This window comes from Neltuma alba, unplaced genomic scaffold (genome assembly GCF_004799145.2).
Source record: "Neltuma alba isolate B1F8T4 unplaced genomic scaffold, ASM479914v2 tig00011822_pilon, whole genome shotgun sequence".
Taxonomy (NCBI): domain Eukaryota; kingdom Viridiplantae; phylum Streptophyta; class Magnoliopsida; order Fabales; family Fabaceae; genus Neltuma; species Neltuma alba.
The window spans coordinates 177,247-204,935 of NW_021636436.1; the positions used below are offsets into that span (position 1 = coordinate 177,247).

The 27,689-nt window shown below is 34.1% G+C and overlaps 2 protein-coding genes across 2 annotated transcripts; one reads left to right on the forward strand and one right to left on the reverse strand.

Annotated features, from left to right (window-relative positions):
* The first annotated feature begins 657 nt into the window (after nucleotides 1-657).
* LOC114718241 (LRR receptor-like serine/threonine-protein kinase GHR1) lies at nucleotides 658-4,928 on the forward strand. The gene is made up of 3 exons (XM_028903504.1): nucleotides 658-1,964; nucleotides 2,104-3,642; nucleotides 4,203-4,928. The coding sequence occupies exons 1-3, from the start codon at nucleotides 902-904 to the stop codon at nucleotides 4,784-4,786; spliced, it is 3,186 nt and encodes a 1,061-aa protein (XP_028759337.1). The 5' UTR covers nucleotides 658-901; the 3' UTR covers nucleotides 4,787-4,928.
* Nucleotides 4,929-22,930: 18,002 nt separating this feature from the next.
* On the reverse strand, nucleotides 22,931-25,282 carry LOC114718236 (probable LRR receptor-like serine/threonine-protein kinase At3g47570). Its single transcript, XM_028903500.1, has 2 exons — nucleotides 24,598-25,282; nucleotides 22,931-23,025 (listed from the first exon to the last, which is right to left on the reverse strand). Exons 1-2 carry the CDS (start codon nucleotides 25,280-25,282, stop codon nucleotides 22,931-22,933), a joined length of 780 nt encoding a protein of 259 aa, XP_028759333.1.
* Between the last annotated feature and the right edge of the window lie 2,407 nt (nucleotides 25,283-27,689).

Genomic DNA, 27,689 nt, shown 5'->3' on the forward strand with positions numbered 1-27,689 from the left:
ACATTTTCATCAAAACCTCGAAGAAAAAAACTTTACGGGTCCCTTCACTCCCCCACTCTCCCTCTTTTTTCTTTTTCCTTATTTTTTTCCCCGGTGACTGGTCCCTGCCCTTTACTGCTCTTAAATGTGTCTTATTGGAACTATTTCCCCCTTTCTTTCTTGCCGAGTTCGCTGTAGCTACAATGCTGGTCTCTACTTCAGTTCTGGAACTGCACAAGCTTTACCGAGTTCTCCCTTTTGCTTCCTAAGTTTTGATGTTTGAGTGGTCATTTCAAGTTCATCCTGATTCCGCACTGTGCCAAGGAAGTGATTTTGGTAAGAAATTTTGCGTTTTGTTTTCGTTTTGTTTCTGTCGATGTTTAAAATACCCCTCCTTTTTATTGTTCATTCTAGACCACTCCTTTTTATTGTTCATTCTAGGTCATTAATGTTTAATCGTACTTCCCGCGTCTAGTGATTGTTTCTGCAATAGCTTTACTCTACATGCATCCTTTGCTTGGAACCTTTGGTTCTATATAGATATAATGTAATGTTGCTGACCAGGAGAAGCATTTGGATTTCATTACTTACATCGTGTCTGGGTTTTTCATTTCATTACTAATATCTTCTTTTCATTCCTAGGAAGCAGCTCATGTTCGTGAAGAGAAAGTCTTGGTTTCTTTTGTTTCGACTGTAAAGAAGTGTTTGACTTAGTGTGTGGATTTGAGCTCCACGGCTCATTAATCTTCTTTTACGAGGTTGAGATTGCTTCTATAACCATTGGCGCTTCCTCATTATAGTGGAAGAAGGTACCCTGGCATCTAATTTGTCCAGGGAGATAGTGGGTCTTGAAGCAAGATATCTGTTTGAACAAGAACCTTGAACTATATCTGAGTTGGCATTACGTCATTTATTGGAGAAAATGAAGCTCTTTAGTCTTTTGGTTTTATCCTTATCTTTCTTCTCTGTCATGGGACAGCTTCCTTCGCAGGACATCTTAGCATTGTTGGAATTTAAGAAAGGCATCAAGCATGACCCTACTGGTTATGTCCTCAATTCCTGGAATGAAGAATCCATTGACTTTAATGGATGCCCATCTTCATGGAATGGAGTTCTGTGTAATGGTGGTAATGTTGCTGGGGTTGTCCTAGATAGCCTGGGTCTCTCTGCTGAGGCAGACTTGAGTGTTTTTTCAAACCTCACAAAGCTTGTCAGGCTTTCTTTGTCCAACAATTCCATATCAGGAAGACTCCCTGACAACATAGCAGACTTCAGAAGTCTTCAATTTCTAGATGTGTCCAATAACCTTTTCTCTTCATCCATACCACAGGGAATCGGTAAGCTAGCTAGCTTACTGAACTTGTCATTGGCAGGGAACAATTTCTCTGGTCCAATTCCTGTCTCAATTGCGGGGATGTCATCAATCCAATCTTTGGACTTGAGCCGTAACTCCTTTTCTGGAACACTGCCAGCTTCTTTGACTAAGCTGAATAGCCTGGTATCTCTCAATTTGTCTCATAACAGCTTCACTGGAAAGATTCCCAAAGGCTTTGATCTGATGTCTGCTCTTGAAAAGGTTGACTTGCATGGAAATATGCTTGATGATCAACTAGATATTAAGTTTATGCTTTTAACAAGTGCCAGTTATGTTGATTTTAGTGATAACATGTTAGTGAGTTCTAACTCCCGGCAGCAGAGGTTTCTACCCCGAATCTCTGAAAGTATCAAGTATTTGAATTTAAGCCACAACCAGCTGATTGGATTGTTAGATAGTGAAGGTGAGCAGCCACTTTTTGAAGACCTGAAGGTGTTGGATCTTAGCTACAATCAATTGTCAGGAGAACTGCCTGAATTTGAATTTGTCTATGATCTCCAAGTCCTCAGGCTTAGCAACAACAGATTTTCAGGATTTCTTCCAACTGGCCTGCTCAAGGGAGACCCTTTGGTTATAACCGAACTTGATTTGAGTGCCAACAACCTCTCAGGTAGATATACAAGTTCTACTTGTTCCTTCATTTTAAATAATTAATCTATGATATTTTACTTTCAAAACTGGTGGGCACTGCCATCTCTGGACAGTCCATTGCTAGGATTGCCACTCATCTCATTGAAATTTTGTCACAGGGTCAATAGGGTTGATCACATCAACAACATTGCGCTCTTTGAATCTCTCATCAAATGGTTTCACTGGTGAGCTGCCACTTCTAACAGGGAGCTGTGCGGTTCTTGATCTTTCAAATAACAAACTAGAAGGGAATCTATCCAGGATGGTAAAATGGGGAAATATAGAATTTCTTGATCTCAGTAGAAATCATTTGACAGGGCCCATTCCTGAGAAAACTCCTCAGTTTTTACGACTGAATTATCTGAACTTCTCCCATAATGCTCTTAGTGGCTTCCTCCCCAGAGTCTTAATGCAGTATCCGAAGCTGAGAGTGCTCGATGTTAGTTCCAACGAGTTAGATGGACAGCTTCCTGATAAGCTGCTTGCTATGCCAACTTTGCAAGAGCTTCATCTTGAAAATAATTTCATTTCAGGTGGCATTAATTTATCATCTTCCCCTGGTGAATCTGATCTTCAGATTCTTGATCTTTCTCACAACCAATTTAACGGGTACTTTCCTGAAATTTTTGGATCATTAACTGGCCTGAAAGTACTCAATATTGCTGGAAATAATTTTTCTGGCTCTCTTCCAACTGCCATTGGCATGAGTTCATTGGATTCGTTGGATATATCAGATAATCATTTTACAGGTCCATTACCAACTGACCTGCCAAAGGGACTAGAAAACTTTAATGCTTCATACAATGATCTGTCTGGTATTGTCCCAGAAAATCTTAGGAAGTTCCCCAGTTCTTCTTTCTATCCTGGGAATGCTAGGTTACGTTACCCAAATGGTCCTCCTGGATCAACCAATATGCCTGCTGAAGGTTCAAAGAAGCAGCCTATGAGCACTATCATTAAAGTAATAATTATAGTATCATCTGTGGTTGCGCTATTCATAGTAATCCTGCTTGCAATCTTCATACATTACATACGCATTTCAAGATCTCCACCAGAATATGCTGCTAGTAAGGACATACATGGGCGTGCTCAACAAAACTTACCTGGCACAGGCCGTGCAACAGATAGGGGTGGTGCTTTGGTTGTATCAGCTGAGGATCTTGTGACCTCAAGGAAAGGATCGTCTTCAGAGATAATCAGCCCAGATGAAAAATTGGCAGCCACTGCTATGTCCCCATCAAAAAACAGCCACTTCTCCTGGTCACCAGGGTCTGGTGATTCATTCACTGCTGAAAATTTTGCAAGACTTGATGTGAGATCACCTGATAAGTTAATAGGCGAGCTGCATTTTCTTGATGATGCAATAACGTTGACCCCCGAGGAGCTGTCAAGGGCCCCTGCTGAGGTTTTGGGGAGAAGCAGTCATGGAACTTCTTACAAGGCTACTCTAGAGAATGGCTTGTTGCTGAGAGTGAAGTGGTTGAGAGAAGGAGTGGCTAAACAGAGGAAAGAATTTGCTAAAGAGGCTAAAAAGTTTTCAAACATCAGGCATCCAAATGTTGTGGGACTGAGAGGATATTATTGGGGTCCTACGCAGCATGAGAAGCTTATTCTTTCAGACTACATTTCTCCTGGAAGTCTTGCAACTTTTCTTTATGGTAATGTTAATGCTCCTTCCTTGGCAATATAATTAGACCCATGCATATGAAAGTAAACAGTTTAGGAAACTTGGGTAAGGAATAGATAAGATCCTTTAAAGGCTAGGAAAGTGATAATTTGGTAGACTAAAACTAGTTGATATCGGTCATAATTGGCCATGGACATGATACCTATTAACACATGGCTTGCACGGTAAAATTGTGTCCTGAAAACGGAATTCACTATAAGAATGCATATAACAAATAAAATTACTGTTCTTCAATTTTGAAACAAATTCCACTGAAATTGTGAAAGCTTCATCTGTACTAGCTGAGTAAGATTTGCTAAATATGATGTCTCAGCTCGTTAGCAATTGAAAGGAGCTTGCTAATTTTGCGAGCAAATTTTGTGTTGCTTGTGCCTTTGTACGTTCATATGTTAGTTCTTTTTTGCACATCCGTTTTGCTGGTCCAGAAATTCACTTTTCCATCAAATATCATCCATCTTATTCTTAGCGTATAATTGGTCTTCATCATTCATCATTATTTTAACTTACTCTACATAAATATTATGAAACTAGATCGACCAGGAAGAAAAGGCCCACCGTTAACCTGGGCCCAGAGACTGAAGATAGCAGTTGATGTAGCACGTGGCCTGAACTATCTCCACTTTGATCGCGCTGTTCCTCATGGGAACCTCAAGGCAACAAATGTGCTGTTAGATACACCCGATTTGAATGCAAGAGTTGCTGATTATTGCCTTCACCGGCTTATGACTCAGGCAGGTACTACCGAACAGATTCTTGATGCTGGGGTTTTGGGATATCGTGCACCAGAGTTAGCTGCTTCCAAAAAGCCAACACCCTCCTTTAAATCAGATGTTTATGCTTTTGGAGTGATACTCTTGGAACTTTTAACTGGAAGATGCGCTGGTGATGTGATATCTGGTGAGGATGGAGGTGTTGATATGACTGATTGGGTGAGGTTGCGGGTGGCAGAAGGTCGAGGATCAGAATGTTTTGATGCTGCGTTGATGCCAGAAATGGGAAATCCAACTGCAGAAAAGGGAATGAAGGATTTCCTAGGAATAGCCCTAAGATGCATTCGGTCTGTTTCTGAGAGGCCAGGTATCAAGACAATATATGAAGACCTTTCATCTATATAGCATGCCCATTCTAACTACATAGGTTTTGACATGTGGGAATTAATATCTCATTGGTGTCCCATTTGAACTAGAGTCTAGCTTCTTAACATTGTTAGTTTGTGGGGTCAACTCTTGTGAAAAATTTGAGAATGCAAATATCTGTTTGCCGCATCATGGGTTGTTATCTTTTGTCTATCATTGAAGATATGCATGCATGACTATGATAAATTGTATACACTTTGCGATTTCGATGAACAAACAATTGGTTAATACGAAAGGAGAATCTGAGGTTGCATGGATCCAAGCTAAATCCATTATCATCCCTTCTTGAATTCCCCTTGACAAAATTTGGGTTCCGCCTTCCAATGAGAGTGAAGATTTAGGTAGTTTGGCTTGTTTTTATCTGACATTCTAGATTTTACATATCTTAGGTAATGTACTTGGCTCTCACTTTGCTGTTATGCCCATGTATTGGTAAGTCCATCTTCAAGTTAGGCCATTTAGCTCCATGAGGCAACTGTACATCTACAATATGTTTCACTTTGGGTGTTTGGAATCAATTGGTGGCTGCTCCGGCATCAGCCTTTGAACCTTAGATGCAGTCGTCGAATTATGAATGTTCCACCGTGGAGATCAACCTTGCCAAGTCTAGTGGGATATGTTGCATGTATGGATCCCACGGCTTTGAAAATATTAGTTTACAAATAAACTTGAACCAGAATCAATAGAGATCTCAAACATTGATAAATGATGACTAAATTTAAAAAATTTACATTTATAATATGTTGTCTATAAAATTTATATTTCTTGTGTAATGTAAAGACATGGAAGCACGCGCGCCCACAAATTTCTACAATGTATCACCGTTGGGCCATCTTCTCACAGGCAATTTGATAGCCTAAGATAGCTTAAGATGCCACCATGTTAATTCGACATTACCAGATTGTTCGCAGAGTGAGTTTTTGTTCAAAAGTAAAGCCGTACAGGGTTGCAGATTCTACTGTGTTAATGTCGGCTACAAAAATTTCAGTGTTAAGCGTATAATATACTAATATGTACGCAATGCGCAGCTACCCAACAGTCAAAGGAACCAAGCCTTTCTTCTATGATATCGAATTCTCTTTCAAACAGGAATTAGAACATGTCAACACATTTCGTTGCCCTGTATTTAGAAATAAAATTTTTAACCACTGGAAAACACCATTTTGATTCCTAAACTCCAATAATTTTTATAGGAGGGGCAACACAATTTTAGTCCATCACACCAAAATTTATTGAATTGGTTGCCATTTTCAACATAGGACAATATTAACTCATAATTTAACTTACCCAACATCATCATCCTCGTCAATTTAAACCCAAAGGACATGAGAGAAATTTAACTTGGTCCTTAAATGATAAATCAAATATTTTAAGCTGAACTTTAATCAGCCGGTTAAAAGAGAGATATAGAAGTAAAAGAAGAGATTTACATATGGTTTTTATTGACCTGGAAAAGGCTTATGATCGTGTGCCAAGAGAAGTATTGTGGAAGGTTTTGGAAAAGAAAGGTGTACGGGTTGCGTATATCAAAATCATACAAGATATGTATAAGGCGGTAACTACCAGTGTAAGGATGCTTGGGGGGAGACAAAGGACTTCCCTATTAAGATTGGCCTACATCAGGGATTCTCTCTGAGTCCGTACTTGTTCAACATTGTTCTGGATGTTCTAACTAAACCTGTTCAAGAAAGAATCCCTAAGTCCATGCTCTTCGCGGATGATATAGTTCTTATGGCGGAATCAAAAGAAGAGATTAACACTAGTTTGGAGTTATGAAGAAGGACTTTGGAGTCGAAAGGTTTCCGTTTGAGTAGGAACAAAACAGAATATATGCATTGTGATTTTGGAGGGAGGCAAGGTAATAGGGATTTGGAGGTGAGGATGGGAGAGCAAATTATTTCTCAAGTATCAAAGTTTAAATACCTAGGATCCATTATACAGGAGGATGGGGAAATTGATGGAGACATTTCTCATAGAATACAAGCTGGCTGGTTAAAGTGGAAGAAAGCTACCGGAGTTATTTGCGATAAGAAGGTACCTGAGAAACTTAAAGGAAAATTTTATCGGACTGCTATAAGACCAGCTATGATGTATGGTAGTGAATGTTGGGCAATAAAGAGAAAACAAGAGCACAAAGTCGGAGTAGCAGAACTGAGGATGTTGAGATAGATGTGTAGTCATACAAGAAAAGATAGGATTCGAAATGAAAAGATCAGGACAAGAGTCGGTATGGCACCTATCCAAGAGAAAATGGTTGAAAATCGCTTAAGATGGTTTGGACATGTGCAGAGAAGGCCTTTGGAGGCCCCAGTGAGAAGGGTGGATCAAACAAGATGGAGTCCCATAAAAAGAGGCAGGGGAAGACCGAGAAGAACGCTGAATGAGGTCATTGAACGAGACCTCCTAATCAACAACATATCTAAGGATTGGGTTGTTGACAGAGCACAATGACGTCGTGTGATTCATGTAGCCGACCCTACCTAGTGGGATAAGGCTTGTTGTTTGTTTGTTTGTTTAATCAGCCGGTTACGTGGAGACCAACTTCATTTTCTAGAATCTTCAAACCACTCGCCTCGTAAACCACAATTCACCACTGTTGTCAATCACCCAATCCATCAAACATCATGTATGCATCCAAACTAGTCCACCAAACAAACATCTCCGTTCAATTCAATAGTCAAAATCATAGCTTCCAAGCAAACCTTTCTCCTATACATTTTTTACAAACCCCATACACGCATCAATAATTAAACAAGATCACCTATCATATTAATCCACAATTCCAGCCTTAATAAACTTCACAATAGCTCCGACAAGCCAAAACTTTTCACAACCCATCAAATACCCGAACACTAAATCAAAATAGCGGAATAAGGCAAGAGTATTAACTCATCTCCATTACCAACACACAGCAGCAAACTAAGAAATTAGAGGGGAGGAAGACAGAGATCGCATTAACAGTCACGCTGGAGGAAGAAAAGTCAAACTCCAATCCTTCAAACCACTGAAAATTGAACAAAACATGGGAGAAAAATGGCATAGCGAAGCTGGAAAACATAGAATCGAAGCAAGCAAAGAATCACAACGGTCATATCTGCTACGGCAACTTCGACAGCAAGAAATAGTGGGAGGAGCGATGAGCTAAAGGAAGAATAGTTAAGAGGTTAGGGTTTAAAGTTCCAGGGCCATTCTCTCGATCTCTCTCCTCTCTCGCTGAACTGAAGGCATTGAAAAAAAAAAACAAAAAAAATCTCTTCCCCCCCCCCCCCAAAATTAACAAGGGTACTTAATGTAATTTCTTAGAGATAACAAAAACAAATTCTCCTTTAAATAAGACTAGGATTTTAACCTGAAGCTTCTGGTCTCCCTAGCAACCTTATATCCAAGACTTTTTATGTAATCAAGCTATAATAATTAATATAAGTATTACTTAATTTATTATTAAAGTTTCAAGGTCGTTACACCCTCGCTTACACCCTCACTCTATATATATACATGTGTGTGTATATGTAACTCAAATTAGATGAAAGTATGATAATTAATATTTGACCAAGTTTTAAAACCAAATCCTTATGAGAGCAATATTTGTCTTATTTCTTTACTAGTTGTCACGACTCGTGTACTTGTAATGCGAACAATAATCTAGGTTAGAGTTTATATTTTCTATAATTTTACATTGGTTAGTGGTTAGTGTTGAATCGCTTTATTTTGATAATAATTAAATCTTTGAAAGTAGTCTTATGTGTGATATCTGCTAAGAGATGATTGAAATGGATGTGTTGTCTAACATCTTGAATTTTAAGGCTTCAAGAGGAAAAAAAGTAATTATTGGAATTAGTTAATGCATAATAAAATTACAAAAAATTATGAAATATTAATTTTACATATTCCCCAAAAATTAATTAAATAATTTTAAAGTTAATTTTGGAGTTAAAGAGGCTTATTTACCTGAAAATTCAAAAAAAAAAGCTAGAGAATTATTTTTGAGCGAAGAATTTTAGGATAATTATTTTATGAGTTAGGAAAGATAATTAAGGCATAGAATCCTTATAATGTGTTAAGGATTAATTTATGGAATTAAGGGCCATTTTCTTAGAAAATTTACGAAAAATAATTAAGAGTTAATTTTTGACTTGAAAGTTTTAGAGAAATTATTTTATAGATAAAAAAAAACTAATGGAGAAGGAAAATTCATGTAAGATATCAAGATGTAATTTATGGATTCATTTTAGGAAAAATGACCAAAAAATGAGTGTTGAAATTTGAAATCACAAAATGGGCATGTGAATATATAAAATGACTAAATGGGCATGAGGCATCAATTTGGAATTTTGACAATTTGGTAGAAAGAATAAAATACCCTTGAATCTCTCTGAAGACATGAACAGGTAGTAACTCTCAGTACGAAAGTTGTAATTCACATTACAAATATTGTCATTATCATTACCAGGATAGTGAAATTAGCTCCAAATACATGTTATTTGGGTTTGAAAGAAACGAGTTGTAAATGGTAATAGCGAAATGGTAATTCTCATTACAAAAGTTGTAATTCACATTACAAATATTGTCATCATCATTATTAGGATAGTGAAATTGGCTCTAAATACATGTTATTTGGATTTGAAAGAAACAAATTGCAAATAGAAATAGCGATATGGTAACTCTTATTAAAAAAGTTGTAATTCACATTATAAATGTTGTTATTATCATTACCAGGATAGTGAAATTGATTCCAAATACATGTTATTTGGGTTTGAAAGAAAAGAATTGCAAATAGCAATAGCAAAATGGTAGCTCTCGTTATAAAAATTGTAATTCACATTAGAAATGTTGTCATTATTATTATCGGAGTAGTGAAATTAGCTCCAAATATGTGTCAGGGGTATTTTAGTCTTCCTACCGAATTGTCAAAATTCCATATTGATATCTCATGCCCATTTAGTCATTTCATATATTCACATGCCCATTTTGTCATTTCAAATTTCAATAGTCATTTTTTGGTCATTTTCCCTTCATTTTACATTTTAGAAAAATAGAAGAAAGGGGTAGAATGGGAAACAAGGAAAGAAGGAAGAGTACAATGGTCATTTCCCACATTGATACCCATACAAACAGCCAACTCAACCCTCTCCCTCCTTATTTCCATCTGTAACATAACCAAAAAGAGAGTGTTGAAAGAGGGAGCCGAGAGGAAAGAGAGAAACTGAACGGGTGAAGAAGTGACCGGACAAGGTGACCGGAGGTTGTTCTCTTGCATTCAACCGGAGATTTCGACCAAATTGAGCCTCCTAAACCTCCTCCCATCTACATTTTCCTAGACTAGTAAGTAATTGGGGTGTTGATGATGATGGAAAGTTGGATTCTAGCAAGAGAAAATGTTGAAATGTAAGAAGACAAGAGCAATGCAAGCTTGATGGAATGATGGTTCGATGGTTACGGAGCATGTTTTTTTAGGTTGTCTGTTGATAATATCACTGTTTGTTCAGGTCCTTCAAGCCGAAACAGGAGTTAAAGGACTCACGGAAGTGGCGTCTTGATTTGCTAGTTTGTGAATGCTAAAATAGACATGATATTTCTGGTACACTGGGATATTCATCAGGTTTGAGGAACTGATGGAGGGATGCTGTGTGTATACATACACTTTCCTTATTTGTATGTTGTTTGGGTTGATGATGGTGTCAGGTATTGATGGGTTAAAAGGAGGGAATGTTGCTCCATTATAAAATCAATTTTAAGTGAGGATGAAGCCATGGGTACAGGCATATGTGAGGATGTAAATGCATATATATAATGTTGTTTAATGATGATTGTTGGTGTTGTTCTAAGAACCAGGGGTGTCATTTTCTGGCTTAATAAGGCGTTAAATTCTGCTGGAACAGGGGACTATATTCGAGTGCTATGGGATTTGAAAGAGAAAAATGAAGTACTATGACTATACACACACACACACATTTCTACGTGTGTGCTGCTGTGAAGCTCACTGTGAGTTTTATGAGATGTTAATTAGATTAGAAGCATTTATTTTAGAATTAAGAGAAGGATTGTTTGAATTGTGAAGGAGATTAAAATTAAAGAATGGACTTACATATTTCCAAATGGCTTGATTATGATCTTGGGAGTAAAAAGATAAGAAATCCTATATAAGATGTTAATAGAAGTGGATGGTTTATCTCTATATGTTGTGTGATGATTAAATATACATATATAGTTAAGTTAGCTTAGTGGTAGCAAAAGATAGTTAGGTGCTCAAAATTTTAGAAGCTAAAACTTGTCTAATATTGTCATATAGTCTATTAAATAAGTAGGTATGTTAAAGCTCCTCTGTGATGAATTTGGAATTTGGAGATTACAAGCTGAAAGTTGGTCGAGGTTTTACGATTCTATCACTAAAAACAAGTGTCCCAAAACTACCAAATCAGGTATAGGACAGGTCTAAAGATTTCTTTACAATGTCTAGTGGAGAAAGGGAATTGAAAAATTGTCAAGGATGTGAGAAATAAAAGAAGTTAAGCAGCAAATTGTACTGTAATGAATCATAGATACCTAAAATACATGGACACATATGTTGTTGAAGAGCTAAAATGATTAATGGAAATTATGGAGTTGTTGGATGTTAATTGAGCAACCGTAGTTGTTACAAAGTTACCTAAAGATCTCAATAATATAATACTAAATGTTCCGTACATGAGAGAGGTAATTGAGTTGTTTAGAAGTTTATTGATCTTAAGCTATTGGAGATCCTTAGAAGATATTAAAGGGTGATAGTAAAATTGAAATACAAGGTTAATGGACATCGAAGTACGCTTAGCCGAGGGATTAAAGGAAACTTAATGTTTGAAGTCTTGAAAAAGAAACAAGAAAATTACATGGAACAAGTGTCTCTACTTGTTAGCCCATATGAAGGACGTGAGTTAGAGTTTGTGAAGATAAAAGGAAGCATTATATGTGATTAAAGGATTTTGTATAATGATGTTTGGGATTAGAAGCTAAAAATAAAATTAAGTTTGTTGTTGAATGATTCTAGATGTATAATAACCATTTCAAATGGATAGGTTATGTTTAGAAATGGTGATATGGTGACTCAAACAAAATAAAACTAGAAATAAATTTAAAACCGAAGGACAAGAATAACCAAGGTTTTAAAGAAATCAAAGTAGAAACATGATGATTAAGATAATGTTTTAGAAGGATTTTAAATGGTTCAAACTCTATGTGATTGAAATTGGAATAAATTGATTATTAATGAATGATTTCAAGAATAGAAATGGTTTTGATAAACTTAAAAAGGGTAATGGCAGGAGAATAAGTTATATGAAATAAGAATGAAGCAAAAGAGCTAAGTTAATAAACTATAGCTTGGGTTTCTGAGAAGATTACTTATTCCATTGAAATATGTGTGTGTGTAGACTGGAAGATTGAGAAAGGGAAGACATTTCAATAAAGTTTTTAAATATAATACATAAATATTTTATTTTGTCCATGATGAACAACCACTTTCGTAAGGGCAGAGGTTGAATAAGTTGGGATTTGAGAGGAGTTGTTTAAGCTATAAGTTATAAATGGATCAAGTGTCAACCTGCGCTTATGTGAATATATAAATGTTAGGTTTTGACTATTGTCCAAGCTCACCAAAGAAACACCAAAAAAGAGGATATTAATGTTTGTTTTGGAAGAAAGCGTACTAAGTAGCAGATATTTCCTATCTTATGATTGTACTTTAACTAATGCATGTCTCTTTGAGCCGTTATGCTGTAATTAAGCTTAGGGGGTCTTATGGGAACTAGGAGAAGTGTTTTTTAAAGTACTTTATGAAAATCGAGATAAACTCCTCTATATATTTATTTTGTATACGGTAAAATCATTGCATGGATTATTTAGCCACAGCCATGTGTAACTGATAAACATGGGATAGTCTCTACCATTAATTTGCACATTAGTTATTCCAGCTTGTCTATCTGATTTTTGCATATATTTTCCTTTATAGCACAACTTGCAAGGTTTTGTTTCTCTGTGGCTTGTTTCGTTAAACATCCTTCTTTAAACCCTCTTTAGTACACGTCTAAAAGTGTTACAGTTCAAGTAGATCACAAAATAAGCCCGTAAATTAAAAATTTGAAATTAAATTATTCGGGTACTATTCACTATTAAATTTCAGATTTTTAGTCTAATTTTAAAAATTCATAACTAATTAAATAAAAATTGTATTGAGATGATTCAAGTCTCTATTTAAAACTATTTTAATTCTCTGCATGAAAAAAATATAAATATGGGCTTAAATATAGTTAATTTATGTAAGTGTACTGTTTATTTGGCAAAAACTGTATTTTTTAGTTTTTCTGCCATAACTTTGAGCAATCATATTTCTTAAGACACACATCTATTTTAAGTGATTTACCACTTGTTTTAAAGCTCGAGATGTGTTAAGCACATCAAATTTCCTAGGCAGATTCAATCATTTGCCTCACTTCTATTCGATCACAAATTCATGGCTTAGATAGGGATAGCATATCGCCTTGCTTGTATTAATAATCCATAAATATTTATTTCCTTGCATGCAATCATTTCATATTGCCTAATTCATTCTCAAGTATCATTATACTCAATTGAATATGTCATTCTCATCATTCATCACTACATATCATTAATGGCATATTAATGTCATACACTGATATACAAATTACATAATGTAATGTAATACATTTCCTCAATTCTTTTTCTCTTTTCCTTTCTTCCACTTCATATATCCTTTTGCTTATTTATTAACAGCTATTTAGGTTGGTTAAGGGAGAGTGAGATTTAGAAGAATCTCAATAAAAAATATTACCCATATGTATGCAAAACAAATGCTAAGTAGATGACATGCTTGATCTCATACTTTCATGCTTATAAAATGACATGTTTTAGTACTCAATATTTTATTCACACATGGCCATAGAACATACATGAAATAGAACAACAACATTTAATATTTCATATTCTAAATTATCATTAAGCAACATCAACACTCAAGCATATATATATCAAACACACAATAAGGGTAAGTTCATTACTTTGTGTTTTTAAGGTTTCTCTTTTGCTCCCTCTTGCTCTCTTTGCCTCCACCCATTTATGTTGTTTAGTCAACCTTGTCCATTCATCTTCCTTGATGTCTCAGGGCTCTAAATACATTAGCGCACATTGTCACTCACTCATTAGAGCCATGTTCACAATCAACATCGACATTTTGTTCTTTTTAAACCACATTAACTTATAACTTTTGAGCTTGCTTTCCAATTTTTTTAAAATAAACTCCACATACTATTCCCATATAATTTTTCATTTAGAATCCATTTTCAAGCTCAAATTAAACAAAACCTAACTCCTTCCTCATGAACAAGCCTTGGCTGAGACATATAGGGTTTTAGGCAAAAATTTCATTTTCAATTCTAATACTTCCAAACTTGATTTCTTACTTTTACCCCATAAAACACATTGAAAATATCAAAATCATCAAAATCCAACCCTATAAAGAACCTTAGATCTGGCTAAAATATTACACAACATAAGAAAAGTTGGATTCTTTCCAATTTTATTACAAAACCACTTGATTACAACTCCTTTCTTCCTCTTAATCACTAATCTAACATCAAATAATCTTTCGCATGGCTTAAACACATTTGGACAGCATCTCACCTATTTCTCTCAATATTTATCCTCAAGGAATAATGTCTAACTTTTACTCATTCTAACTTCTCTCATCTCTTGACCATTCATTCCTATGGTCATATACTGGTCATCAACTGGCCATATTACACAGTAGGTATAGATCATTCAAATACCTCTACTATGTGCCATTCTAGTCAAGCACCTAACATTAATCAATTGAGGCTTAGGTTGTCATTCTGTTTCTCTATTAGGATATAGACTGGTACCCTTACTCGACTTACTATACTTAGCCATTACTCTTTAGGGGAGTCTTTTGACTTTGACTTATACTCCTGTCAACCTTTGTCATATTTTAAATAATTTAATTTTGGCTAATATTCATAATTTGCCAACACCCTAAGAATTTCATCAATTTCCTGCGGGGGTATTGTCATCATTTTCAACCCCATATGGGCCTCAAAACCTCATTTCGCATTTTTCTACAAAAATTTAGGATTTTTCTAGAATTTTTAGGTGCAATTTCTGTCATAACCCTTTTCAGCCTGAAACTTTTGGTCCCTACTTGGTTTTAGCATTAGGAATCATCTTATTGAGGTTCTCAACATAACCTTTTGCCCTTAATAATCTCCAATTGCCACACTCGAACCCTCAAAACTTTATCAGAGTCTCTAACCTGCTTGTTTCATGATTCTAGAAAACTCTTATTTTATAATTTAGTCCATGGGAATCTTTTTGTTTTTCCAGGGAACTTTTGGAACTCATGCCAAAATGAGTCTAGTAGCTTGCCTATTTTGGACTAATTTTGATACTTTTAGGTCCAAAATCTAGAATGTTACATTTTGCATACTTAGTCACGATCTTGCATGATTATATAATAGAATTTATTATTACGGGAAGCCTTTGGAATCTCATCCTGCTTTTCTTTCATAATATATATTTAAAGCCGATAGCTCTAAGGACGAGTATTTTGATTGAAGAAGAAGGAAGGTAGAAGAAGTAGGAACACCTACTTATATTTTGCATAGATCCTTAATATATAAATAGGTTATAGAAAAATATATCTTCTTGAAAAGTTATATTTGCTTGCATGTATATATAAATATGAGTGTGTGTGTTCCCTCCATGAGCAATAGGAAGTTAATAGCTGCGTCGTAGATAAGTGCCATCAACGGTGATGGTATTCATGTGTGTATAAGGTTATATATATGTGTGTGTGAGTGCGCTTGTTAACACTCTTTTAAATAGGCTACAACTCGGGGCATCAAAAGCTTAAGCCCTACAAGGTTATGACTAACTAGATAAAGTTATAAAGTAGTTATGAAAGAGATTATTGGTTCCTATTTTATTGAATTTGAACCTGGGTCATATATTATATTGTAAGATTTTAATCAAGGTTTATTATAAAGTTGAACCACCATACACGGTTCATTGAAGGTAAATTTGAAAAGATTGAAACTTTTTAGACAATCTCATTCTTTAAGTACGATCAAACCTTGTGTTTGGAAAATATTTTTGAAAAGAAATTTTGATTTTCTCAGGATAAAATTTGGTTTAGTGGTTCAATGCTATTTAAATTAATCCTGCTGGTGTAACGAAGTAAAGTGTTACATGTTGCAAATTATTAGACTTTTTCCTTACAGCAAAGATAGCTTTAATTACCTTAGATAGACCCACTACACGCTTATATATAGTTGTGATTAATCCTTTAAACTATCATACATATAATAAAAACAAATATTAAACTTTTAAATAAAATAAGTTAAAACTAATATTCCACACACAAACTCTCGCTCCATTCTTAAGCTTGACGGAAAAGAGAAGATTTTTGTTTACTTTGGTTTTTTTGGGGGGGGGGGGGGATAATATGTTCCTCAAGTCTCCTTGAGCTATCTATGCTTGATATCCGTAGATAGCATAAAAAGAACTTATTCCCATCTCTCCTCAGTTCCTTCTTAGCCGGGAGCCATCGAATTCTTGTGTGTAGATTATGCTAGTTGAGCTCTTCATTCCCGTATCAGTAAGTGATGCTAGTTACAGCAGCAAATTGAGACACCTCATTGGTATTTTCATTTCAATATCTTTCTTTACTTCATATCTCCATATTTGATCGATGCTATTTCTCAAGTTTGATAAATTGGGAATTTAGGTACTTCGTGTGGCTGGTGGTATTGTTATTTCGAGTGACTGGTAGCATTTGAATGGTTGCATGCATGAAAAAGGAAAAATAATAGAATGAAGCCCAACAAATAAAATTCTACTAGAATAAAAGTTTAATCCCATTTTTATAGAAGGAGAGGAATCCCATTCTTTTAAAACTTATAATTCACCCTTCAAGAAATCTATGAGGTAAGGTGATTAGTCACTTCTACTAGTAGTGAATGCTCTAGGCTCAACTTAAAAAAAAAAAAAACTTGTACTTTAAATAATCTAGACTCTTTGAAACCCAAAAACTCAAAAAAATTGAATCTTTTTTTTTTCCTTTGAGGAAAGGAGGGGAATCTCATTCTTCAATGACAAGAAACTTTGGCAATAAAGTTTTATTCCATCACTAATTCCGTTGCCAAAATTAATAACCAAATTTAGCGATGGAGAATTTTCATCCCTAAATTAGTAATAGATTAGTGAGAAAATTTTATTCTGTCATTAAATTAATGATAGGTTAGTGATACAATTTTATCCCGTCACTAAATTTCATCACTACTCTGTCACTAATTCAATCTACTGTAAAAAGAAATTTTGCTACTAATTTTCATCACTAATCCATCACTAACTCCTATCGCAAAATATTTTGTGACAAAATTAGTAATGGAGTAATTCCATTACTAATTTCCATCGCCATTCTGTTATTAATCCATAACAAAATATTATAATATAAATATACAAAAGTTATTTTTAATATTTATTTTTAAAACTAAAATATAATATATGATAATTTTTCAATAATATATTACATATAAGCAAAAAAAAGAATATTATAAATATAGATAAAAATAATATGGTAATTTATATAATATACTTACTATTTTATTAAATATTTGAATATAAGTATTAACTATTAATAATTATTTTTTACAATACAAAAATTAAATTGAAGTATGTAATAATATATTAAATTATATACAAAAATATGTTTATGCATATATATGAAATGTATATTTGTATTTCTCAATCGAAATATTATATATATTTTTAATTTTACATTAAAAGTTTATAAATGCTTCTCATCTCAACTGACAAAAATCTCAATATGCATATAGGAGGTTAAGAGTTCACATTACCACCCTGGTGACATGGACATAGTGGCTCGTGATGATGGACACATGGCAACATGACAAAAAAGAGGTGGTGTGGTGGCAACAATCGTCACGTGGTATTTTAAATTTATATTAGTAACGGATCAGTGATAGAAATTTTTTATCATTATTTTACGACAAAATTTCTATCGCTAATCAATCCTTAATTAGTCACAAATATGTCACTATTCTGTGACATGATTTCCGTTAGTAGATCATCCTTACTTAATGATGAATTGGTGACAGAAAAATTTTGTCACTAATTTGTTAATAATCCATCGCTAAATAATTAGTAACAGTGGAATTAGTAATAAAATTTTTTTATCGCTAACTGAATTTTGCCACTAATTTTGATCAATAATGGAGATTCTATCATTAAATTTCATTGCTAATTTGCTGTTTTTTTTAGTGAACATTGAAAAATATAATATTAACATTTTCTTAACAAAAAAACCCATTTAAACTAGATAATTTTCTCATAAGTTTATTCAATATTTTCCTAAAAGAGAAAATTAAATGAATCAAATACAATTTAAATAGATAAATATAGTTGTAATGCATAAAAAGGAAAAAAAAAAGAAGAAAATAACTCAAGACATGAAAAATGTACAAACTTCATATCAATATTTTAAAAGCTGGATGAGGAGTCAAACCGAAAAAATCAACAGGTTATGGTTCAATTGGTCGAACCACTCGGACTGTTTGGTCAGACTAGTGATGTAATAATTAATTTAAAACAATATTATATACATATAATTAATATATATATGAAAAATATCAAATTATTAAATAATTTAGAAATGCATTTAAATAATCAAAAATTATAATGAAATCATTGAAAATGGACTAAAACCTTATATATTTAAATTTATGTATGTTTAAAATATTTAATAATATTAAAAATTATTAATTCATTCAAATCAAAATATTGTTTTAAAAGATAGAACAGACATCGAAACAAAAAGGCTAACGACTCACAGTTTTAACACCACAATATATGAAATTTTCAATAAAATAATACTATACGGTTATAAATAGTCTACAAATATATTAGGATATTTGAGGGGGTCAATTTTTTTATTTTTCTTCTTTTTTTTTTTTTTAATTTTTTAGTATCTTTTCAGTTAGGCTAAAAAACCGTTCTAGTTCCTAGTCCAACTCTGAGTTCTGGCTTAATGACGGCTCAACTCTGGTCCCATTCAACTCAACCATCTGAACGGTTTTTTGGTCCAAACTGAGCTGTTAACGAGTCCAGTTGATCGTTCAACTAGTCCAACCGTCCGGTCCGATCTGGTTTTTTAATCATTGCTTCATATATTAACATAACAAACATATAAATCATCACCATTTTAAAATATTACATGTTTCATAGACAAAATCACCTAAAGGGTAAAATAAATAGTAGCTAGCTAAAACTTCCATATGAAGATTATTTAACTGGTAGGGCATCTAAATTTTGCATAAATGTGACCTTGTCTTTTTCAATGACACCACAACATCAGTCATCATGATTCGTGCTTCAGGTGATTCAGTGCAACAACTTAATGCCAACTCAAAAATTGATGACATATGTGGTAATACATTGCTGATATTTAGATTCCTTTGATGCAGCAAATCGACATCTAAAATATGGATGATTGAATGTGGCGTTGATTTGTTAACCCAATCTTTCAAATCAAGACCTTCAACAAACATTTCATCAGTTGGCTTTTTCCTTGTAAACATCTCCATTAGCAAGATACCATAGCTATACACATCTCCTTTTAAAGAAACCACTCCTCTTGATCCATACTCTATTTCAAAAGAGAATACAAAGTTTGTGGTTAAACACTTCTTTTATATAAATGATATAAATATTCAAATGAAGGAATGGAAAATATAAGTTAGTGGTTGAATAATACAAAAGTTTACATAGAATAATAAAAAAACAAATTAAAATAACTAAACTAAGATATTATTATTAAATTATTACCTGGTGCCATATAGCCAAGTGTAGCCAATGTTTTTGTATAAGTTTCTAGTTGTCCTTCACCTAATAGTTTAGCTATACCAAAATCACTAAGATGAGCCACCATATCTTCATCCAATAAAACATTACTTGGTTTTATGTCACAATGAACAACTGGAATAGAAGTACCATGATGAAGATATTCTAATGCAGCTGCCACATCAACCATTATATTTAACCTTTGCAAGATATCTAAGCAATAGTTATGAGAATGCAACCATCTGTCAAGACTTCCATTAGGCATAAATTCCATGATCAGAGACTTGAAATCACCATTTGAGCAACTACTAATAATCTTAATGAGATTACGATGCCGTAAGTTACATAGAGCAATGCATTCATGATCAAAACTCCTTAGGGCCTCTTCCAAGTTAGAATCAAATACTTTAACAGCAACTACTTCTTGATTTGAAAGAATTGCTTTGTATACTGATCCAAAACTTCCAAAACCAAGAAGATTACACAAATCAAATCCATTTGTTCCCTGTAGAAGCTCATGATATGATATCCTAATTGTTGTCTCCAAATTTACTAAATCCCTGTTGGTTGAGTGATTAGCATGATCTCTCTTTTGCCTTATAAAGATAATGCATGAAACAACCAAAATGACAATCATGATAGGTAACATGCATTTTAACAACATCATCAATTTATTTGACATGTGCTTGCTTTCTTCCTTACATGGGGGAACTTCTAGTTGAGACGTTCCACAAAGATCTTTATTCATTATAAAAGATTTGGCAGTAAAATTTTGAAAAGGTCCGCCTTGTGGAATTTCTCCATGCAATGAGTTGTAGGAAAGATTAATATATTTGAGATGGACTAATAACTCCAACGACTTTGGAATCACACCAGACAAATAATTATGAGAAAGATCCATAGACTCCAAACTAATCATCCCACCAAGTGATTCAGGAACGGGCCCTTGTAGTTTGTTTTGGGTCAAGGACAAGTTTATCAAAGTTTGCAAGCCTCCTATGGTTGTAGGGATGTTACCTGAAAATTGATTTCTTGACAAGTCCAACAAGATAATTGCTCTCAAGTTTGATACTTCAAGTGAAATTATTCCACTCAATGCATTGGATGATAAGATTAAGACCAAGACATCCTTGAGGCTCCAAAGAGAAGAGGGTATATGAGAAATCAATTTGTTGGAGCTAAAATCCAACTTTCGCATGGAAGTATTCCCAAGACATCCTGGAACCATTCCTGAAAACATGTTGTTGTCAAGGAACAACTCACTCAAACTTTTGAGTTGGCAAAGTTCATTTATAATCAACCCTTGCAATTTGTTGACGCTGAGACATAAATATTGAAGACTTCTTAATTTGCCAAATGTAGCAGGAATCAGCCCGTTGAAGTCATTAGCAGGCAAATTTAGTGCAATCAAGTTGCTTAAATTCCCAAGAACATTGGGTATGGCTCCGCTAAATTTGTTGACAGCTAACTCTAATATTGTGAGTTTTGAAGCATTCGAGATGCTTTTTGGAATGTGTCCAGTAAGCTCATTAAATGCCATAGATAACTTTTTCAAGTTAGGAAGGCTTGTTCCTAAATATGATGGGAGAAAGCCAGAGAGGAGATTCCTATCAAGGCGCAAGCTAATCAATGTTGAAATGTTGAATATACCAAAAGGAATAGGTCCACTCAAATGGTTTGTTCCCAAATCTAAGAATTCAAGTTTAACAAGATTACCTATATCCTTCGGTATGAAACCTGAAAAAACAGAAACTAATGGGTAATATCAGATTTTCTTTGGTGAACAGGTAATATCAGATTTTAAAACTAAACGGAAATGTAAAAAGAAAAAAGACGGTCATATTGTTTGAGTATTGTACATACATATACTATAACATAAACTACACGCATCTCTCTGTTTTTTTTTTTTCAATTATTATTATGGTTAGGGAAACTATGCATCTCACTTTCCAAAAACATTAGCATTTGTGTTAAGGGTACTCACGGGACGGGACGGGACTTTTGTCCTGTGTCTCATTCCGTCCCTCTTTTTTTGTTTTGCCTTTTTAGATTTTGGGTTTTTATTTTTTGTTGGGCCCGTTTTAAATTTCTTCTTGATTTTTTTTTTGGGACTAAGCCTATCATAAAACGCATGTCCATCCTCTAATTGAACCTCGGCACACTTGCTTCGAGTTACATAAAAACTAATTACACTGAGCAGAGCCCATTCCGGTCGAATTCCCTCCCCAGATCTTCATTTAAATAATTTCCTAACTGGTCCATTCTTTCGTTTTTTTTTGGAACATGGAAGAATCAAATCAAATCAAGGGTGTGTTTGGATGAAACCAAACCGTGGTTTGGAAAAGTGATTCTGGAGAATAGATTCTGGGGAGAATAGATTCTGTGAAGAATAGATTTTGTAAAAAAGTGATTCTGAGAAGTGAGAGTGTTTGGATAGTTGTTATCAGAAGCACTTTTTATATATACAAATTACTAAAAAAAGACATAAGTTAATATGATAATTACAGAAAAAATAGATTTTATGATATATTTTAATTTGAAGGAATAAAATTGTTAATAATATATTTTTTACCAACATAATTAATAATACATAAGATAATATAATTAATAAATAATTAATGTGTATATATATTTATAAAATATAAAATTAAATATGTTTATCAAAAAATATGTTTATAAAAAAAATAACAAGATACATATCATATAGGCTCTCACACTTTTCCTTTTTTCTCCAAAAGCAAAAATTTTTTGCTTTTTCCAAAACCATGGTTTTGGAGTCAAAACCATGGTTTTGGTTTTTAGAGGGGGTGTTTGGGTGATTGACACCCCAAACCATGGTTTGGGGTGTCACCCAAACACATCCCAAGTCAAAGTTCGAAGGAAACTACCAGGTCAAACCCATGCTCACGGACTAATCAGAGCTGGCGTCGGAGACACAGGGTGACTGAGGAGACAAACGTCGCAATCAGAGAATCAGCAAAGCAAAGTTACAGGAGGGAATTCAGAGCTGTCGAAGATTATTACTTGCACTTTTGACGATCATTTCTGCAGAAAAATGTGCCTCTGGTGCTGATTATTATGATTTTCGACGCGAAGGGGTAGAGTGACCGAAACGCGAGTCTCATGGGGAGATTAAGGAGGGCTTTCACAACGATGAATGACTCAGATCAGAGCTAGCCAAAGAAAATGGTAGACCAGCTACGACGCCGCGGCAGGGAGAGTCACGAGCTGGTGAGGAGGACTTCGGACAGTGACAAAATCTGGAGGCCGGAGAATTCGCGAGAGGCCGAGATCTGGACAGGAATGGCCGAATGGTATTAGAAAAATTATTAGCAGAGTTGGCGAGAAGGAGTCGCAGGAGTGAGGAGTGAGTCTGGAGACTGCCGAGAGGGAGATGGAAAAGGAATGGTAATAAGGCACCTGTAATTTTCTTTATTTGCAAATTGTTTTTTTAAATTACATGCCCCGGATAGGACCGGGACAAGGTTGTCCCATCCTGTCAAACTATTTTGTCCCGTCTCAAAGTGATTGAGATCAGAACAAGACAATTTGAACATTCTTAATTTGTGTCATGCTAATCAATCTTAAATGAATGTTAGAAACGTAGAAAATAAATTGTCTAACCATCAATGTACTTACGTAAACTGCAGTCTCCCGAGGTTGAAAATAAATTAATCTTGAATAAATATGCAACGTTTATAATTAAATATATTTCTTTTGTACATTGCCAATTAATATAATAATATGTCACATTCAGCATTAAATTCTTCCTCGGCAGTATCTCAAGGTAAATTTTTTTTGGGGTACAGTTGGAGTGAGATATTCTTTGGTATTATTAGAGTACCATAGCATTTACAATGTGTCTTCAATTCTTCATATTTATATATTTTCCCTACTTTCTCTTCCCTATTACCTTAAAATATATTTTTAATTTTTTAACTTTATATAAGGCTCAATTTGGTCCTTAACTGTAAGCAGTATATTTTTAGTCATTTAACTCTAAAACCTTGTATAAATAAAATGACCAAAAAAAATAAAAAATATCATTTTTGAGAAAAATATTAACAAGAAATCACATGTATAAGCATATATACCTGTAAATGAATTATTATCCAAATATAAGTGTGTCAAAGATGTGCAGTTACTTATTGATTGCAGAATGCTTCCTTCTAACCGATTCCTAGCAATACTGAATTGTTCAAGTAAAGGAAGATGACGACACATTTTTTCTGGCAAATTGCCACTTAAATGATTAACGTGCAAGATAATCCTTCTCAAAGTAGGCATGTTCCAAAGAAATGAAGGAAATCTCCCTATAAAAGATACAAAATATTTGTTAATTAAATAGCAGGTAGCATGACTAATAATAAAAATTCAAAGTCAATTAGCCCTTCTCTTCATCATTCCAATCAAAACACATCCATTTTTTTTTTGGTTAACATTACAAACTTTATAAATAATAATTTTAATAAATAACAAAATTAAGATATGCTTTTGATTATCCTAATATGCTCGTTTAAGGCTTACTGAATCTGGGGGAAAAATCCTCAAAAAAATTTTCAATTACAGGACAGCAAACATTTATTTTCAAAGACTGATCTGATAAAGAGCCTTTAGATCTATCCAGACTAATATTATAACAGTATTCCCCATGGCGTGACCGTATAAATCGTTTCAAAATTTGGATGATCATGAAGGGCTTTTTGTTCCAAAAAGACTATAAAAATGCTGGCAACAATTAACAAGAAAATTCATTAAAAAAACCAAAAATAAATAAAAAACAATCGAGACAAACCTATATTCCTCAAGGATAAAATCCTTAGACCAAAGACAAATATAATTATTAAAAATAATACAAAACATACCTGACAAATTGTTAAAAGCCAAACTCAAAATCTCAAGCGAAGATAAGTTGAAAATTGTTGGAGGAATAATTCCTGAAAGGTTGTTAGCTGAAAGTCGTAGAATCTTCAAACGCTCAAGTCTTCCCACCTCAAGTGGAATGTTCCCTTCAAGTAAATTAGAATTCAAATCTAAGGCCTCCAACCTTGATAGATTGAATAGAGATAGGGGAATAAACCCATCAATGTCGTTATTTTCAAGAGTTAATTGCTCAAGTGAAAATAAATCTCCTATCCACATTGGAGCTTGCCCATAAAAGCGATTATGGCTCAAGGTCAGTAGTTTCAATCTATGCAATCGAGCTAACTCTTTTGGTATTTGACCATAAAAATTGTTGTAACTGAGATTAAGTTCAACAAGGAATGAGAGATTTCCTAATTGCGGAGATATGGTGCCTTCAAGTTTCATGCCTCCAAGATTCAATGAGTGTACCCTTCCATGACGAGCATTGCACATGACACCAACCCAATTGCATGGAGAAGAAGAGACAGACCAGTTAGCTAAGAAATCATATGGATCTGAAGTAATATGGAATTTAAGGGCAAGAAGTGCATATTTGTCTGAAGTGATGTTTGTCTCAGTCCAAGCTAAGCAGGAAATGGAGCAATGAAGCAAGAAGAGGAAAGCAAAGGCGTAAGGTTTTCCCATGTTTAACATCTCGCACTGATCAAATTTGCAAGTCTTGGGCATCTGGGAAATCAACACGCACGTTATTTTATACTTCTCAAATTCCAAATCAAAGTCAAGGCATACAAACTCAATTACAAAAGGCCTGACTGTGATTACTTACAAACTTTCAAATAATAAAAACTTAACTTTATTGACTTGTATTTTGCTTAAGACTAATTTATATTCTCTGCTATTTTTCTAGTATGGATTTAATATTCCAATAAACAGACAGTAAAATAAATTGTATAATTAAAAACGGTATTTGCAAATATTACATTCTGTAAGGATAATAATTGTGTGCGCGCGCGCGCGCGCAAATTGAGTCAATTTGTTAGTGCTGCCAATATTATTAAGTAGTTAGCTACACAATCTCGATCCGTACGATGGAAGCTCAATTAAAGCATGATCCTTAATAGCTTGTATATATTTGGAGACCAAACAAACGTATATAAATTTGAACATAACAAGTTTTATTTGTTATATTTTATTGTTTAATGTTTAAAGATAGTCTCTTTTGGTTTTGAAAAACTGATATATATAGTCTGGTGCTTTGTATTGGGAGAGGCCCCAAAAAGTTGTTTAAAAAACGAGTTATATGACAAGATATTTTTATTGCCAAAAAGACAGCCTATAAGATATTCTTTTTATAAACTTTACTTGATAATTCCAATATTTGTATTAGATTTTTCATTATTATTATTCAACCATTAATTTAGTATCGATATCGACTTTTCTTGAAAGCCCGCCGTAGTGTACAGGCGCATTAGGTCAATCACTGCATTGTTTCATTGAACTGTGGTTAGGCGTGGTAGGCCTTGATTAGAGCTGGTGAAGTGTATCTATCACCCCTTAATTTAATTTGAAAGTAAATAATGGCAGCCTTAACGGACCAGAAGACCTAAAAGTCAATCAAATTAAATAAAAAGGGATTATGATGCAAATCTATATATGAAATATTGCTCCATACACATGATCTATCGAACACCATAAAATTTCTTTGAGTGCAAAAATACACATGAATGTTTCAAAATAATACAAAAATATCACGGCTGTCTTGTTAACTAACATTAGTAAATTAGTAAATATGCCAATTAAGAAAATGTTACAAAGTACACATGAAGGTTCAAAACAGTGCAAAAATGTTACTGGCCATTAAGTCAATTAGTGTTCACTGTTTAGCAAATAATACCCACACGCATCGCGTAACGTTTTTGCTCCCAGCAACCCCATCTACCTTAGCGGGGGTCTTCTGAACAATGGAATGGCTACAACTCCTCGCTATTAGTGCTGAAAATGGCCCTTCCCCAGCCACCTTGTCCGCTATCCTTTTCTTTAGTTAAGGATGATGACTTGTTTGTTGTGTCTAAGGATAACATTTGGTTTCCAGGAAATGACCCGGTGATAAATATTATAAAAGGATTTGGAAATGTTAATTTTAGTGCACGACTAATTTACAACAACAATACTCCTAATCTTTAGGCAAAATCACCAATGATGAAGAAACCAAAAAAGAGGACGGCGGGTAAGGCGGTTGGGGAAGGCCAACTTTGACATCAAGGAGGTGCGGCCATTGCGTCATATATATAGAAGACCCCGTAAAAAAAGACGAGGTTGCAAGGAGCAAAAACGTTGAGCATCAAGTGTGGGGACTGTTTGTCAAATATTCAGTATTAGTTGACTTAATGGTGACTTTTTGCGTCATTTTAAAGCCTTCATATATATTTTTGTACCATTAAATCTACATTGAGAGATAAAGGGAATAAGATATGGAACATTATTAGGGAGAAGGCTTACTCGGAAAAAAGTATTGTGCATTTATGACAATACTTTCATGTTTCTTTATGGAACCCTGTTATAGTTAATTTTTCATATAAAAATTTTTCCTATTAATTTTAAAAAGAAAATTTTATTGAAATATTAATATTTTAATATTTACAGTTAAAGATAGCAGGTTTATAGGTATATTATTAATATTTATAAATCAACTTATAATAATATTAATATTTTAATATTTATAAGGTAAACATTGTAATTTACAATATTATCATTATATCTACTTCGGGTTCGGGTTTCAGCCCAGCTGGCTTCTAGCTCTGTAAAGATTAGAAGTTACACGTTCCCACAAGAAAAGGTGATCCAGGGAAAAGGGAGGAAAAGTGTGCAGTTTATAATTTCTTCCTTCATCATATCGAATTATAGGCACATCACGCGTTAGACTCGTGAGCCATGTAGGGACAAATAAAAATAAAAACACTAAAAGCTGTCGTATAAAAGAATGAAAGCAGTGACATTAAGATATTCCTTCGATTCTAAATATAAGATTTTTTTTATAGTGTAATTTACACTACAAAAGAGATTTTATATTTAGAACATGAAAAGTACCAAG